At 38.0% G+C, this 17,208-nt stretch overlaps 2 protein-coding genes and 1 pseudogene across 2 annotated transcripts; 2 read left to right on the forward strand and 1 right to left on the reverse strand.

Moving 5' to 3' along the window:
* Positions 1-3,033: 3,033 nt before the first annotated feature.
* On the forward strand, positions 3,034-5,337 carry LOC106359343 (annotated as a pseudogene).
* A 1,012-nt stretch (positions 5,338-6,349) lies between these two features.
* Positions 6,350-14,040, forward strand: LOC106362099 (probable fucosyltransferase 8). The gene is made up of 3 exons (XM_013801917.3): positions 6,350-6,590; positions 12,248-12,372; positions 12,456-14,040. The coding sequence occupies exons 1-3, from the start codon at positions 6,553-6,555 to the stop codon at positions 13,913-13,915; spliced, it is 1,623 nt and encodes a 540-aa protein (XP_013657371.1). The 5' UTR covers positions 6,350-6,552; the 3' UTR covers positions 13,916-14,040.
* Positions 14,041-14,327: 287 nt separating this feature from the next.
* LOC106362101 (2-oxoglutarate-dependent dioxygenase DAO) lies at positions 14,328-16,173 on the reverse strand. Its single transcript, XM_013801919.3, has 3 exons — positions 16,016-16,173; positions 15,113-15,484; positions 14,328-15,031 (listed from the first exon to the last, which is right to left on the reverse strand). Exons 2-3 carry the CDS (start codon positions 15,454-15,456, stop codon positions 14,461-14,463), a joined length of 915 nt encoding a protein of 304 aa, XP_013657373.1. The 5' UTR covers positions 15,457-15,484; positions 16,016-16,173; the 3' UTR covers positions 14,328-14,460.
* Positions 16,174-17,208: the final 1,035 nt, after the last annotated feature.

A 17,208-nucleotide genomic window follows, 5' to 3' on the forward strand; every position in this document is an offset into this window, starting at 1 on the left:
AGCACAGAAGATGGTTCATGGTCTACCAGAAATCAAAGAAGAGAATCAGTTGTGTGACTCGTGTTTAGTTGGAAAACAAACTAGGCATAGCTTTCCTATTGCAACTCCCTATAGGTCAGCTAAAGCCCTAGAACTCCTACACACAGATCTCTGCGGTCCAATCTCACCCGCCACACCAGCACACAACCGCTATATATTTGTCATCATCGATGATTGTACGAGATATATGTGGACTATTCTGTTGAAAGAAAAGAGCGAAGCTTTCGAGAAGTTTAAAGAATTCAAAAGCCTCGTCGAGAAGGAAGTAAAAAACAAAATAGGTACACTTCGTACAGACAGAGGTGGTGAGTTTACATCAAGAGAGTTTCATGATTTTTGTAACAAGAGTGGGATCAAGCGTCATCTAACGGCGCCGTATACTCCGCAACAGAATGGCGTAGTAGAGAGAAGAAACCGCACTCTCATGGAGATGACTCGGAGTATGTTGAAGGCAACCAACGTACCAAACTATATGTGGGGAGAAGCGGTTCGTCATGCCACTTATGTTATAAACCGAGTTCCCACAAGAGCACTTAAGAACAACACGCCATACGAAAGCTTGAAGAGAAGAAAGCCTAGTATCGCGCATATCAGGGTTTTTGGGTGTGTTGCGCACGCAAAGATTGACTCTCATCGTCTAAAGAAACTAGATGATCGATCGCAGGCTCTTGTTCATCTCGGAGTCGAGCCCGGCTCAAAAGCATATCGACTCTATAATCCTACTACAAAAGGGATTGTGGTTAGTCGAGATGTTATTTTTGATGAAAGAACCTGTTGGAATTGGAAGGGAGGCGATAAAGAAGCTAACACAAACTCTGGAATGTTCAGCATGACTTGGGGAACGACTCTTGACGAAGGATCTGGACCGTTTGTGTCTGGACAGCGTCAGGAAGAAAACATTGCCGCTGAAACAGAACATCAAGCTGAGGAACCCGAGACAACACATATTGAAGATGCTGATGAAGAAGCAACAACTCAAGAAACAAGACACTCAAACCGTCAGAGAAGCAAACCTAGCTACCTCGATGATTATATTTTACTTGCTGAAGTAGAATGCGAGTTGCTACTTCTCTCGATCAACGATGAACCTAGAAATTTCCAAGAAGCAAAGGGAAACAAGCGGTGGACTAATGCATGTGAAGATGAGATAGACTCCATCAACAAAAACAACACTTGGGAGCTAGTAGATATGCCTCCAGGAGTCAAGATCATCGGTCTTAAGTGGGTCTTCAAGGTAAAAAGAAACGCAGACGGATCAATAAACAAATTTAAAGCTCGCCTTGTAGCAAAAGGATATGTACAAGAACATGGAATTGATTTTGACGAAGTTTTTGCTCCAGTGGCGCGACTAGAAACCATAAGGTTACTAATCGGTCTAGCTACAGCAAATAAATGGGAGATTCATCATCTAGACGTCAAAACAGCCTTTCTACACGGAGAACTAAACGAAGAAGTTTATGTCTCGCAGCCTGAAGGGTTTGAAAAGAAGGGAGAAGAACATAAGGTTTTCAAACTCTCTAAGGCTCTATATGGGTTAAGACAAGCTCCACGGGCTTGGAACACAAAGCTCGACCAAATCCTCAAACAGTTAAGCTTCAAGAAGTGCTCAAAGGAAAGTTCTGTGTACAGAAAAGAAGGCGCTGGCAAGTTACTGATCGTAGCCATCTATGTAGACGACCTGTTCATCACCGGCAATTCAAATAGAGAGATCGCAGACTTCAAGAAAAACATGTCGAAGAAATTTGAAATGTCAGACTTAGGGTTGTTAACTTATTACCTTGGACTTGAAGTAAAACAGAGTCCAGACTGCATTACAATCACTCAAGAGGCGTATGCACAAAGGATCTTAAAAGAAGCTGCAATGGATGACTGCAATCCAACCTGTATACCAATGGAGTTTGGTATTCAACTCTCTAAAGGACAAGAAGAACCGGAGATAGACTCTACACTATATCGAAGAAGAATTGGATGTCTGAGGTATCTTATGCACACAAGGCCAGACATGGCGTTTTCTGTTGGAATCTTGAGTAGGTATATGCACTCACCGAGGACTTCTCACGGCAATACACTAAAGCGTGTGTTAAGATATCTGAGAGGTACTGTCGGATATGGTTTGTCATACAAGAAAGGAGAAACTAAGAGACTTGTGGGCTTCAGTGACAGCAGTCACAACACAGACCCGGACGATGGAAGAAGCACGACGGGACACTTGTTCTGCCTTGGAGAAACGCCAGTAACCTGGTGTTCACAGAAGCAAGACACAGTTGCATTGTCCTCCTGTGAAGCAGAATTCATGGCCGCGACTGAAGCTGCGAAGCAAGCTATCTGGCTCCAAGATTTAGTGAGCGAGATTACAGGAAAGAAGATAGAGAAAACACTGATTCGTGTTGACAATAAATCAGCCATCGCATTAGCCAAGAACCCTGTGTTTCATCGAAGAAGCAAACACATTGCCAAGCGTTTTCATTTCATTCGAGAGAAAGTGGAACAAAACGTAATTGATGTGGAGCATGTACCGGGAACAGAACAGAAAGCAGACATCCTAACCAAAGCTTTAGCAAGAATCAAGTTCAAAGAGATGAGAGATATGATTCAAGTTCAAGATCTAAGCAAAGATGGTTTGAAGCTTAGAAGGGAGAATGTTGTGGATAAGCTTTAATAAAGATAGCTTAGGATACAAGTTATTCATTAAGGAAAGTAGAATAACTTATAGATTAGGATAAAGTTAAGTTTCCTAATCTCAATTGTAATAGGACAAGCTAAGAGCTCCTATATATAAAGAGATCTATAATGTAAGTTGATCTCACAAGTTAAGAATAAAAAATAAAACGAAGGAACTGTTTTATACTCTGTTTCGCATACACATACGATCCTTAGCGACTTTAGAAACGTCCCTCATAGCTTTTGCAACGTCTCTAGATAAATGGACGATTCTCTTCCCTCACTTCTTGTTTTTCTTCTCTTTCTTCCCTTTTCAATTTATTTCATTTTTAAATGCTGAGAAATATAGATGAGAGACTCACCACTGCAGGTGCTCCGAATAACGAACATCTCAGTTTAATATCTCCAGCAAAGTTGGGTATGAAGCTCACGAGAATAACCGCCACTTGGTTACTACTTTGCATTGTGATACTAGTACCACTCTACAGCATCTTCAACATACAGAAGCCTATTTCTACAACTACCGGTAATGAGATCCCTCATCATTTTTTTGGGTTAGTTTATTATATCATAAATAAACAGAAATATGCACACTTGACTTCTCTTTTCTTTCATGTTCTTAAATAAAAAAAAAGGTTCAAATGATTCTAAGCAGCAGCAGATGGAGAAAAAGATAGGAGGGCTTCTTGCTACAGAGTTTGATGAGAAATCTTGCTTGAGTAGGTATCATCAATCGTCTTTGCGCAAGCCTTCACCTTACAAACCTTCTTCATATCTTGTCTCTAAGCTAAGACGCTATGAGAAGCTTCACAAGCGTTGCGGTCCAGGCACAGAAGCCTACAAGAGAGCAACAGAGCAGCTTGATGAGAACCAAGTAAGAAGCTCTGATAAAGAATGCCGATATGTAGTGTGGGTGGCCACCGAGTATGGGCTGGGAAACAGAATAATATCTATGGTCTCTTCGTTCCTCTACGCTCTCCTGACAGAGAGAGTCATTCTTGTAGATCAAAGAAAAGATATTAATGATATCTTCTGTGAGCCTTTCCCGGGCACTTCATGGTTGCTTCCTCTGGACTTTCCGTAGATAGGTCAGATAGATAGCTACAACACGGACTACTCCCGTTGTTATGGTACAATGCTGAAGAATCACGCCATTAATTCCACTACTACAATACCACCGTTGCATCTTTATCTTCACCTTCTTCATGATTACAGGGCTGAGGATAAGACGTTCTATTGCCAAGAGAACCAAGCTTTCATCAAGAACGTCCCATGGCTAGTAGTGAAAGCTAACATCTACTTCGTTCCATCTCTATGGTTGATACCTAGCTTTCAGACCAAACTCATCAAGCTCTTCCCGCAGAAAGATACCGTCTTCCATCACCTGAGCCGGTATCTACTTCACCCGACAAACCAAGTTTGGGGTATGGTCACACGGTCCTACAACGCTTACTTATCAAAAGCTGACGAGATACTTGGGATCCAAGTAAGGGTTTTCGGCAGACGTGCTGGTTATTTCCAGCACGTCATGGACCAGATACTAGACTGTACCCAAAGAGAGAAACTATTGCCTGAACCAGCTCAAGAATCACAAATGATGAACATATCGAAAACCCCGAAACTTAAAGCTGTTCTAGTCACATCTCTGCATCCAGAGTACTCTGATAACCTAAAGAGCATCTTCTTGGAACGACCGAGCTCGACAGGAGAGATGGTACTAGTTTATCAGCCGAGTGGAGAAAGGGTTCAGCAAACAGACAAGAAACTTCATGACCAGAAGGCGCTTGCCGAGATGTATCTTCTGAGTTTAGCAGATAAACTTGTCACAAGCACAAGGTCTACATTCGGATACGTAGCTCAAGGTCTGGGAGGATTAAAGCCATGGATACTACTCTACGAGCCAAGGAACCGCAAAGCTCCTGCTGACCCACCGTGTGTTAGGGCCATGTCAATGGAGCCTTGTTTTATTAGAGCTCCTCTCCATGGTTGTCAAGCCAAGACAATCAAAACCACACCTTTTATCAAGTACTGTGAGGATTGGAACCCAGGGATCAAGCTAGTTGATGATCCTAAATGAATTTTGATTGTAACAGTATTCATCTTCTTAAGAAATTAAATTACACTAGGTGTGGTTCAATATTACAGCTAGCAATGGTGAAATGCAGGTACTTTGTTTACACTTTAAAGTTATATTTATCTAATCAACAGAATATAATACGATTTAGTTGACAAAACGATCCACAAATATATCTTCTGAGTTTAGCTGATAAGCTTGTCACAAGCACAAGGTCTACGTTTGGATACGTAGCTCAAGGTCTAGAAGGATTAAAGCCATGGATACTGTACGAGCTAAGGCACAAACAGGCTCCTGACCCGCCATGTGTTAGGGCCATGTCTATGGAGCCTTGTTCTCTTAAAGCACCAATCTCTGCTTGTCAAGCTGAGAATCAAAACAACCCCTTTTGTTAAGTACTGTGAGGATCGCATCACAGGGATTAAGCTAGTTGATGAACTTTGATTGTGACCCTTCATTGTTACCTCCCAAACTTCCTTAAAAACTCAACATAATCACCAAAGTTTGTAACCATATAATGAAAACCGTAGTGTAACGGTAACCCATTATCTTTACAATTCTATTTTAATTATTTATTAATTTTTAAATATATAAAACACATAAAAAATTTTAAAAAATAAGTTCCAAATAATTGTTTTCATTTTTCTTAAACCGTAAGAGAAAAAAAATTCAAATACTGTACCATCATAATTTTTTTGAGAACTAATACCATCATAAAAATGATATTTCTATTAACTGATTCAATGATATTGATCATTATAATATAAGATTTCATATTATAATGATCGATATCATTGAAACAATGGTTTAGTGAAACCTGATCTCACTAAGAAAATATGTAGACTTTAATATAAGGGGTATTAAAATATTTTAATGTTGTGTTCAAATCTTGGTCAGAATCTTTTCATATGCAATATCTTAGGCAATCTCAGATATAATATATAAGGGGGTATTAAAATATTTTAATGTTGTGTTCAAATCTTATATGATAAAAATTGTCCTTAATAATAAATCAAAATTTAGCTAAAATGTAATAGTAGGATCTGTATGTACGTAACTGTAAGGTTAGTTTTAAAAGATATTTATATTCTAATAATATAGATTGTAAAATTTTCTTTAAAAAAAAAATGAACTGGAAGATCAGGTTAGGCCGTTCTATACTTCTATCTATTGGATGGATATGAGATCTCATCTTAGGCCATTCTAGGAAGCTCGTGTTAACCCCTATAGATTTTTTATATTTTAGTGAACGAGGCGAACTTTCGGATCTGGGAAAAGATTATTATTAGTGAATACACAACTACACATGATTTGTCAATTAAATAAATACTAATATAATACATGTTTACCGTAAAATACTATTACTAATTCATGACATGTGATGTATTGTAATTTTTTTTTTTTGATCAAAGTTTTGGGGACTGTAACTATTGCTGATAATTCGAAACAACTCTCTCATTGGCGATTTCTTAATTTACTAATTATACAAATACAGCTTGATGGTTGGCATAAATCGAAGACCAAGACTTTTTTGTATACATTAAACAAACGTAGAGTCACGTTCGGATTTCGTTGATAGTCACAACCCAAAAATGACACATTGGAATACTCATACTCTTATCTATAATACAAACCTTCGTCCACTTTGCATCACGAATAAGAGTTGTAATCACACTAGATAATATAAAACTCATTTTTGAATCATCTCCTATCCAATAATCACGCTAGATATAGATATAACACTATCTGAACCATCTCCTACTCCAACTAAAGTCAACATGTATCACATTTTAAAGATCTTCGGCTATGTTTTCAGGTCTTTGGGTTTGAGGACGAGACGAACGGGCCTTGGGTCCGACCCTTAACCCATTTTGGGTTTAAAAAAAATTAAAAATAGCAAAAGACGAGACGAACGGACCTTGATTAAGGGCTTCTCGGTGTCGTCCCTCGTGGGTACGTGGCAGCACTGGAGTGTGAGATGATTTCGAAGACGGATCGTCTTTTTCATTTTCTTTCTTCGTGCCTCTTTTCTATCCGACTCCAAAAGGCGACGGCGAAGGCGATTTAGCAGAGGAGGAAGCTTTCTACGTGATCTCTTAATCGATCTCCGGTGGCGAAGACTTGTTTCCGAAACCGAAAGCGCAATCCACATCCGACTTTGAAATCGACACTGAAATCTCCGATGACGAAGACCTAAATCATTGGTTCGCTTCGTTTTCCAAGCAACCCTAATCGTCTGAGAATCGACCCAATCATAACAAGGTATATCCTTCACCTCCTTTCTGAGATCGAGATTATTATTTGATTGCATATTTGATTAGGGTTTCGTATAGATGTATATTGAAAAAATTAATTGTATTGATTATTTGATTGAATATTTGATTAGGGTTTCGTAGAGATGATTTGATATTCGTATAGATGATTTGATAAAGGATTCGTATAGATGATTTGAGTTTAAAATCTGTGTAAGGGATTTGATAAGGGATTCGTATAGATGATTTGATATTTGTATAGATGATTTGATAAGGGTTTCGTATAGATGATTTGATATTCGTATAGATGATTTGATAAGGGATTTGTATAGATGATTTGAGTTTGAAATATTTGAATGTGTATTTTTAGTTTGAAATCTGTGTATTTTTAATGAACCACACCAACCATTTCCAGTGAAAGTACACTTGTTTTCTAAATGTTTCGCTGTGTATTAAAGCCATTGTTGTGGTTACTTCGTATTGATTAGATAGGTTAGGTTGTAAAGGGTAGTTTGTTTGAAACGAAATCCAACAATATATTAATGATCTTGTTGAACACTACTACCTTGTTGACTGTAAAGCAGTCCTAATAACTTTAGATAAGACATGTCTTGTTACCGGTTAGTCATTAAGTGGGTAAATTATTGCTAACTTACTCTTGACTTCCTCCTATCAAACCCCTTCTCATGCCCCCATTAAATATACGTAGCTAGTTTATCTCTTCTACCATCTCCTCTTAATCTCTTCTCTCTTCTTAGTGGTATGGATTCAAGAAATAATTATACGCAGTCCTCTAGCTACGTAGGACTGCTTTACAGTCAACAAGGTAGTAGTGTTCAACATGAAAACTTTCCTTATGAAAGTTTTTATTCTAGTGTTCACTTAGGAGAATCCGAGAACGCTCCTTTCAGTTCTCAACAATCTGAAGACACACCCGTAGGCACACCAGTGAGCACACCCGTGGACCGTGTTGTTCGACGCAAATGGACCCCGGCTGATGACGAGGTTCTAATCAGTGCGTGGCTCAACACTTCCAAGGATTCTGTAGTTGGAAATCAGCAGAAGTCGCTCACCTTCTGGCAACGTGTTGCTGAGTATTACGCAGCAAGTCCTCACGGAGGAGAGGATGGTGAAAAGAGAGAGCATCTTCATTGTAAGAAGAGGTGTGGTAGGATAAACGATTATGTTAACAAGTTCTGCGGCGCTTACGCCACAGCAGAGAGGCAAATTAGAAGTGGTGAAAGTGACACTGATGTTCTCAAGAGGGCTCATGACATCTTCTACGCTGATCACAGAACCAAGTTCAGCCTCGAGCATTTGTGGTGTGTGTTGAGGTATGAACAGAAATGGCTCAGCCTCAACACTCCAAAAGCAAGCTCAAAGAGGAAAAATTGTGAAACAACAGCTGAAACGTCAACCACCGAGAATGGTGATCATGAGACCCGGCCTGAAGGTATCAAGGCTGCTAAATCGAAAAGGAACACTGCTCAAAGGAAGTCTGTTGCTGAGTATACCACCCTTTAGGAAATGAAGAAGGAGGATTTGGTCATGAAGGAGAGACTGTCTAAGTTGGCTATACTGGATACTCTCTTCGCCAAGTCAGAGCCATTAACTGAGGCAGAAGAAGTTGTGAAGAATAAGCTCTTAGCTGCGTACTTCTGAAGAATTAGATAGCATGGTCTTCAGTTTTATTAACTAAGTTTTTTTTATCCTTTTAATTCTATGTTTTATATTTGTCTTTTTTAATCTCTGTTTTTATGTATGTCTTTTTTTTATGCTTGTTTTATTTAATCAGTATGTCTTTTTTAATAACCGTGGAATTATATAAACTAAGGCTTTTTAATAATTTAAATAAAATGTCTTGCTTGATAATTAAAATAACAATGTCTTGCTTTGTCTCTTTTTAAATAACTTCAAATGTTCTTGCTTAATCTTGATTCTAATAATTACTGGACATTTTTTGCAGGTTAAGAGGAACATGGGACTTGACTACAGCTATAGTCAGCCTTCGGAGTCAGAGGATTTATTTTGCAACTCTGTGGACAGTGGCTACAGCGAGACGAATGACTTAATTCGACGTGACCAAGAGGAGATAAGCTTACAAAGAGGTTCACCGGTTCAGTACCCTCCGGAACCCGAGGTAGAGTTCGGCTTCCCGCAGAGATGCTACTGTGGTGCTCAGCCACTACTTGCAACATCTTCTCGCGAAATTGGTATGAGATACTGTCTACTCCCACTTCTCATATCTTCTTGTGTATGTTTCTACTGTCACTTCTCATATCTTGTTGCGTATGTGCTCACAGGTAGGGAGATACTACACTTGTGCGAATGTAAATGATGGGGAGTGTCATGTATGGAAATGGTGGGATGATGCCTTCATGGAGGAGCTGAGAGCCAGAGATAGACACGTTCTTCTACTGTCTGAAAAGGTCGACAGTCTTGCCTTTTGTCTGACTATGAGACTGAGCAGAAGCTAGCCATTCTAGAGAAGATGGTGTATGATTTAGCTAAGGAGAAATCTAAGCTTAACTATGGGTTTGAGTTCTTTCTCGGGGTAATGGTTCTTGTGTTAGTTTTAGTAGGAGTGGTGCTTCTCTTACGGAACTGATTCTTCTAGCGTGAGGGTTCGTTGATTTAGATGGTGAAGCTTTAGTATGACTGGTTTAGAGATGCTTCTTTGTTTGTACTTATTATTTGCTTTCACTTACCTTTAGTGAGACATCTGAATGCTTAAGTGTGTACGTTGTGTTTTGTTTTGTTAAGTCCGTGACACTTTCCTATCACTGCTTTTACTCGTGACTTCTCTAACACAAAAGAACTCGTGACTTGAGTCCGTGACTTGTCTGTTTTCTGTCTTACTTGAGCAAACTGTAATGCTCGTGAGCAAACTGTCATGCTTTCACTTACCACAATGTAGCATATATAGATCATACTTCTCACATACAATGCATTACTTCTCCTCCTCATAAAACATTCTCTGTTTTAATTCTCTTTTATAAATTTTCAATCTCTTTTATAAATTTTCAATGGCTTCTACTTCACATTATCATTACCACAAAGATGATGATGATGAATTTGATTCTATATTTGAAGATATATTTGAAAATCCAAATTTTATTCCCGAACCAAAAAAGAGAAAACAACGTATCATATCGAGAGAAACCGGGAAGAAGACCACACGAAGCTTTGGAACGATTATTTTTTGTGAAACTCCAACATACCCGCACAACTTATTCCGAAGACGGTTTCGAATGAACAAGAGCTTGTTCTTGCGTATTATGCATCGTATGTCTACTGAAATAGAATACTTTCAACCAAGAGAAGATGCAACCGGACGGGCTAGTCTATCTCCGCTCCAAAAATGTACCGCAGCAATTAGATAATTGGCGTATGGTGGTGGGTCTGATACAGTTGGCGAATATGTCAGACTTGGTGAAACAACAGCTCGAAAATGTTTGCACAATTTTACCGCGGGAATAATCCAATTGTTTGGCGATGAATATCTAAGACGTCCCACACCGGAGGATCTGGAAAGACTATTATATATTGGAGAACAACGTGGGTTTTCGGGGATGGTTGGAAGCATCGACTGTATGCATTAGGAGTGGAAGAATTGTCCAACCGCTTGGAAAGGAATGTATTTGCGTGGAACCGATAAACCAACAATTGTATTGGAGGCCGTAGCTTCATATGACCTTTGGATATGGCACGCGTTTTTTGGAGCTCCAGGTACTATGAACGACCTTAATATTCTTGATCGATCACCCGTTTTTGACGATATTATTAACGGAATAGCACCAGAAGTAAATTTCAATGTTAATGGTAATCAGTATCATTTGGCATATTATCTCACGGACGGTATTTATCCGAAATGGGTGACTTTAATTCAATCTATCCGACTACCACAAGGTCAGAAGAATTCATTATTTGCTCAAATCCAAGAAGCTGTGAGAAAAGATGTCGAGCGTGCCTTTGGAGTCCTGCAAGCTAGATTTGCTGTAGTCCGAAACCCATCTCATTTATGGGATAAAGACAAGATTGCAAATATTATGAGATCATGTATCATACTCCATAATATGATTGTCGAAGATGAACGATCATCATCCACTCAATATGGCGTTGATGAATTTCAAGAAAGAGAAGAGGTGGATACATTTTCCGTCAATATGCCTTCAAATCTCAGTAATATAATTGATCGTCGAACGAGCGTTCAGAATACACAAGCCCATCACAATTTAAAAAATGATTTGATCGATAATATATGAGCTAAATTTGGACATCTTCCAAATAACTTATGATTTATAAGTTTTTAATGCTCGAATAAAATGTTTGTTTGCTTTTATATATTATGATGTTTGTAATTTTCTTTTTTTTTGTAATTTCCTCATGTTTTCAATTTTAATGTTAAACTTTTTTTTATATGTTTTATTAAAAACTATGCTTTTATATATGTTATTACTTATTAATGTAAATAATCAATTTAATTAAGTAAGGGACAAGGTTAATCCCACCAATAATCAACTACTTATACAAAAGCCCTTAGCTTAGTTCATAAACACAAAAATAATAATAAAAAATGGTAAGAACCCTTAATCAAATCTCTCCCATAATGATGCCCTTAGCCTCTATAGATTTTTTATATTTTAGTCAACCAGGCGAACTTTCGGATCTGGGAAAAGATTATTATTAGTGAATACACAACTACACATGATTTGTCAATTAAATAAATACTAATATAATACATGTTTACCGTAAAATACTATTTACTAATTCATGACATGTGATGTATTGTAATTTTTTTTTTTTTTTGATCAAAGTTTTGGGGACTGTAACTATTGCTGATAATTCAAAACAACTCTCTCATTGGCGATTTCTTAATTTACTAATTATACAAATACAGCTTGATGGTTGGCATAAATCGAAGACCAAGACTTTTTTGTATACATTAAACAAACGTAGAGTCAGGTTCGGACTTCGTTGATAGTCACAACCCAAAAATGACACATTGGAATACTCATACTCTTATCTATAATACAAACCTTCGTCCACTTTGCATCACGAATAAGAGTTGTAATCACACTAGATAATATAAAACTCATTTTTGAATCATCTCCTATCCAATAATCACGCTAGATATAGATATAACACTATCTGAACCATCTCCTACTCCAACTAAAGTCAACATGTATCACATTTTAAAGATCTTCGGCTATGTTTTCAGGTCTTTGGGTTTGAGAATGAAGATTCTGATAACATTCATCTTTAGTAGCTTACTCATTGGTTCTGTAATCTTACTATCATTCTCAAACAACTTCGACGACCAACTTCTTGATGGTACACTCAACGGTAATAATTTTTTTTAAAAAAGCATTACATCTTTTGCTTTATGTTTTTGTTAACTTATATTTTCATTTTCTTGTGATTAATAGGTTCAAGTGAATCCGAACCACACCATGATAAATTGATAGGAGGGCTGCTAAGAGCTGGTTTCGATGAAGGTTCTTGCGTAAGTAGGTATACTAAGTCATTGTTGTATCGCAAGCCTTCACCATACAAGCCTTCTCCATATCTTGTCTCTAAGCTTAGAAGCTACGAGATGCTCCACAAGCGTTGCGGTCCAGGCACAGAAGCCTACAAGAGAGCAACAGAGCAGCTTGATGCGAATCAAGAAAGAAGCTCTGATAAAGAATGCCGATATGTAGTGTGGGTGGCCACCGAGTATGGGCTGGGAAACAGAATAATATCTATGGTCTCTTCGTTCCTCTACGCTCTCCTGACAGAGAGAATCATTCTTGTTGATCAAAGAAAAGATATAAATGATCTCTTCTGTGAGCCTTTTCCGGATACTTCATGGTTGCTTCCTCTAGACTTTCCGTTAATGGGTCAGATAGATAGCTACTACAAGGACTACTCTCGTTGTTACGGTACAATGCTGAAGAATCATGCCATTAACTCTACTACAACACCACCGTCCCATCTTTATCTCCATCTTCTTCATGATTACAGGGACGAGGATAAGATGTTCTACTGCGAAGCAAACCAAGCTTTCATCAAGAATGTCCCGTGGCTGGTCGTGAAATCTAACCTCTACTTCGCTCCATCTCTATGGTTGATACCTAGCTTTCAGACAAAACTCCTCAAGATGTTCCCGCAGAAAGATACTGTCTTCCATCACTTGAGTCGGTATCTTTTACACCCGACAAACCAAGTGTGGGACATAGTCACAAGTACCTACAATGCTAACTTATCAAAAGCTGACGAGGTGCTAGGGCTTCAAATAAGAGTGTTCAGCACGCCATCTGGTTATTTCCAGCACGTGATGGATCAAATCGTGTCATGCACACAAAGAGAGAAGCTCTTGCCTGAACTAGCTACAAATGGATCATCACATTCACAAGTCATGAACACAACAAGAAGCAAGAAACTTAAAGCTGTTCTTGTCGCATCTCTACATCCAGAGTACTCTGATGAGCTAAGTAAAATGTTTTTAGAACGACCTAGCTCAACAGGAGAGATGATCCAAGTGTATCAGCCAAGTGGAGAAAGGGTTCAACAAACAGACGAGAAGCTTCACGACCAAAAGGCTCTCGCGGATATCTATCTATTGAGTTTATCTGATAACATAGTCACAACCGAGAGGTCTACGTTTGGATACGTAGCTCATGGTCTTGGAGGATTAAAGCCATGGATACTCTACGAGCCAAAGAACCGAAAAGTTCCTGACCCACCGTGTGTTAGGGCCCTGTCGATGGAGCCTTGTTTTATTAGAGCTCCTCTCCATGGTTGTCAAGCCAAGAAAATCAAAACCACACCTTTTATAAAGCATTGTGAGAATTGGAACCTAGGGATTAAGCTAGTTGATGCCCCAGATAAATTTTGGTGGTGGTAACCTTATCATCTTCTTCTACGCTCATCAATTATTGCCTAAGAATTATTCTCTATGTATCAGTTATCTTTGTTGTATGAGTTTTTTCCTTATATGACAAAACATGACAGGCCAACTGTTACATTTAACTTGCTTTGGTTGAGATTTTGACATGATAATGGTTATAACTATTGATAAATTTCAAAATTAATGTCCCACATCATAATACACTTTTTCACCATAGGCTTTGTAACCACTTCCTAGTATCACATTAGTGTTTCGCATTTTCACCTCATCTAGACGTTCATGGAGATATGTAACAGTCTTCTTCATCTCAGACATTAAAGACAAAGAAACTCCATATGGTTTATCACCTTGAAACATCCACATCTCTCACTCGCCTTCACAAATTACATTATATAAACATCCACAAATATGTCAATGTAAAAATTATTCATATATATTGCGAAAATCCATAGATATTAATACAGAGGATGCATCTCTATTTATTGATCTTAAAAGAAACTTAAACAAGAATACTAAAGTTTTTCAGGTCATTTAAGTCTATATCATTCATCATAGGTTATAAGCTTGAGAGCCTCTCCATCATGCAACTTCGTAGTCATTCTAATATTCCTTACCCCGTCATGACTAATAGGCTTGTACAGCCGCGGATGTTCAGCGTCCACAAACTCACTAGGCGGCTCCAAATCCGTATCCATCGGTCCTAACAAAAAAGAAGCGATAGAAAACCTCTTTGTCGCTTCGTTGCATTGCACTCTATGCTTCACGTTGCACAACCTCCCATTGCTCCATATTGCAGCCATGTCCCCGAGGTTGATAGCAAGCGTGTTTGGCAACGGGCTTATGGGAAAGAACGTTCCCGAAGAATGGTCCATTGCTTCAAGTCCACCGACGTTTTCGTCGTCTTGAAGAATCGTCAAGAAGCCTGAATCAGTGTGTAGCTGGACACCGAGTTTCCCTACCGTTTCGGGTTGGAAATGATATTTGTTGATCCGGAACTGGCTAGGCCATCCTTTGAAGAAGTTGGTCTCGGCCAGGCCGTAGCTCTCTGCTAACCTCCTCGCTAAATCTTTAGCAAGTCCATCAATAGCTTTTGCATACTTCACCATAATCTCCCTACAAACCCAAATCAAGACATAAAGTCAACGTTCCATCACAAAAGGACCAATTAAAAACAAGAAAATGAGAAAAGACAACCTTTGATCAGCAGAAGCCTCGAGCTGGTCACAAAAGGTGTTAACAGCTTGAGAAGAGGCCATGTCGTAGAGACCCAACGCTTCGTAATAAGGATTGATTTCATTAGGAGCCCTGTAACCACTCCCTAGTAACACATCGGTGTTACGCACTTTCACCTCGTAAGGACGTTCGAAGAGATCCATAACGGTTTTCTTCATGTCAGACATCAAACACAACGGAACTCCGTGGTTAATCACCCTGAAGCATCCCCATCTCTCGCTGGCTTCACGGATTTGCTGGTTCAGAATCTTGTCTGAAACCTCCCCCAAGTCTATCGTCGGGATGACTCCATTGGTTTTCGCCATTATCTTTAATGGAGAGTTTGAAACGAATCTAAGCCCAACGTTATAAAGAAAATATTAGTTTCAGTTTCAGACCAAAAGACAAGACCCTCTGGTCTGATCAATAAAGTTGTCTGAATTCGACAAAGGAGTTCAACGAATCAGAAGTTAAAGTTTTTAATTTTTTTTTTTAATTGAAAACAAAAGATTTAAACTTTATAATCTGAAATTTTATAATGATCTAAAACGTGACGATTCCGACAGCTAAAGTAGTCTAAAAGTAAAAAGAAGACCCATTAATGAACTCATTCAAGCCTCTTAGATAAACAACAGCTTGCGTCTGAAATGAAGAAATCAAATTTATCTAGGCTGAAATAAACAAAGAATGATTCATCCTTCTACTAATTATTCTGACTACGCATCAATTACGTCTAAAATTCAAGAAAGCCCACTAATGAATTAGGACGAGAGACAAAACAAAATTTGGTTTTGGAGGTAAATACGATGAGTTACGTCTAAAATTTGACTTTCTTCTTTATCTACTACTCAAAGATTCTTTCAGAAATTAAAAAGAGGTGTGTACCTTTTGTGTTAGGTGAATCTCTCTCGAGAGAGAGGAGACGAAGGAGCAGATGGAGTGAGAAAGGTAAAAGGAAGTGGAAGACTGCAAAATCGAAGTTGGAGTAATTTTGGATCTGCACAGACTTTTCTACTGACACATATATAAAGAAGAAGAAGTATGACGTCATAAGTATTTGCGCAACATTTTCCACGCGCGCAAGATAACGAACAACGTTTTCCACGCGCTGAATTTGTAGTTTTCTTAGGAAAAATATCCAAAATCTAGATTTATATACGCAAATGTGGACTTTATTTTCTTTTCTGTTTGATACATAAACCAAAACTCAATCATTCACGAGATTTACTTCCTAGTAAAAATTCAGAAAATGCAATTAATTTTTTTGAAATTTACAATTAGCTAATATTAATTAACAAAAAATTTATTGAAAATAGAAAAAAAAATATTTTTTTGAAATAATGTTTTTTCTAGAACATGTATCTTTTTGGAACAGAAGAAGTAGTAAACAAATATACATAAAATTCAATAATATTCCATTTAATATATACATAAATGCAAAAATCATAAACTTCTAAAATGTTCTTGGAAATATCGGATTTATGTATATAAACTTCTAAAATATACTTTTGTTAAATTTTAGCATCTGTCATAGCTGTAACAAAACTGTAAAAACATATGCATAAAAGCTTCTTATCGTAAAGTTTCGGATTTTCTCTCTTAAGTTTTGACATATTTGAATGGTGCTATTTCATCAGCTCGGTCGCAAACCCACGTCACAGAACCTACAGAACCTTGCAACCTGCTCTTGAGTTGAGTTTTTCCTAGCTTTTTTGTCTTAATAGCATGTTTATTGTATGTCTTTTAGATTGGAGTTCTTAGCGTAATATAAGATACTGTCTCTTAGCTTTTAACTAAGAAAGCTAAACGACGTCTCTTATATCTAAGTGGCCATGTTCATTCATTCTAATGTATATATTTTCATATAAATATAAAATTTTAGAGATAACATGCCAATGTGGCAAAAACTGAAGTTCGAGTAGAGGAATAATACTTATCCAGGGCCATGCAAACTTTTTTCTTATATCTTGAGCAGCTTCTCCGATCATCACATAAGCTCACAACTTATCCCATTAAACCAAGATGGAACAAGGACATGCAAATGAAAACACATTATACTGAGTTTCTTACAACACCGA

This window comes from Brassica napus, chromosome C8, assembly GCF_020379485.1.
Source record: "Brassica napus cultivar Da-Ae chromosome C8, Da-Ae, whole genome shotgun sequence".
Taxonomy (NCBI): domain Eukaryota; kingdom Viridiplantae; phylum Streptophyta; class Magnoliopsida; order Brassicales; family Brassicaceae; genus Brassica; species Brassica napus.

Coding starts and splice junctions, on each gene's coding strand:
- LOC106362099 (XM_013801917.3), top strand. CDS start 6,553: ATGTATCACATTTTAAAGATCTTCGGCTATGTTTTCAG. Junction 6,591..12,247: donor ATCTTCGGCTATGTTTTCAG/GTCTTTGGGTTT, acceptor CTATGTTTTCAG/GTCTTTGGGTTTGAGAATGA. Junction 12,373..12,455: donor TCTTGATGGTACACTCAACG/GTAATAATTTTT, acceptor TGTGATTAATAG/GTTCAAGTGAATCCGAACCA.
- LOC106362101 (XM_013801919.3), bottom strand. CDS start 15,456: ATGGCGAAAACCAATGGAGTCATCCCGACGATAGACTTGGGGGAGGTT. Junction 15,032..15,112: donor GAGGCTTCTGCTGATCAAAG/GTTGTCTTTTCT, acceptor TTGGGTTTGTAG/GGAGATTATGGTGAAGTATG.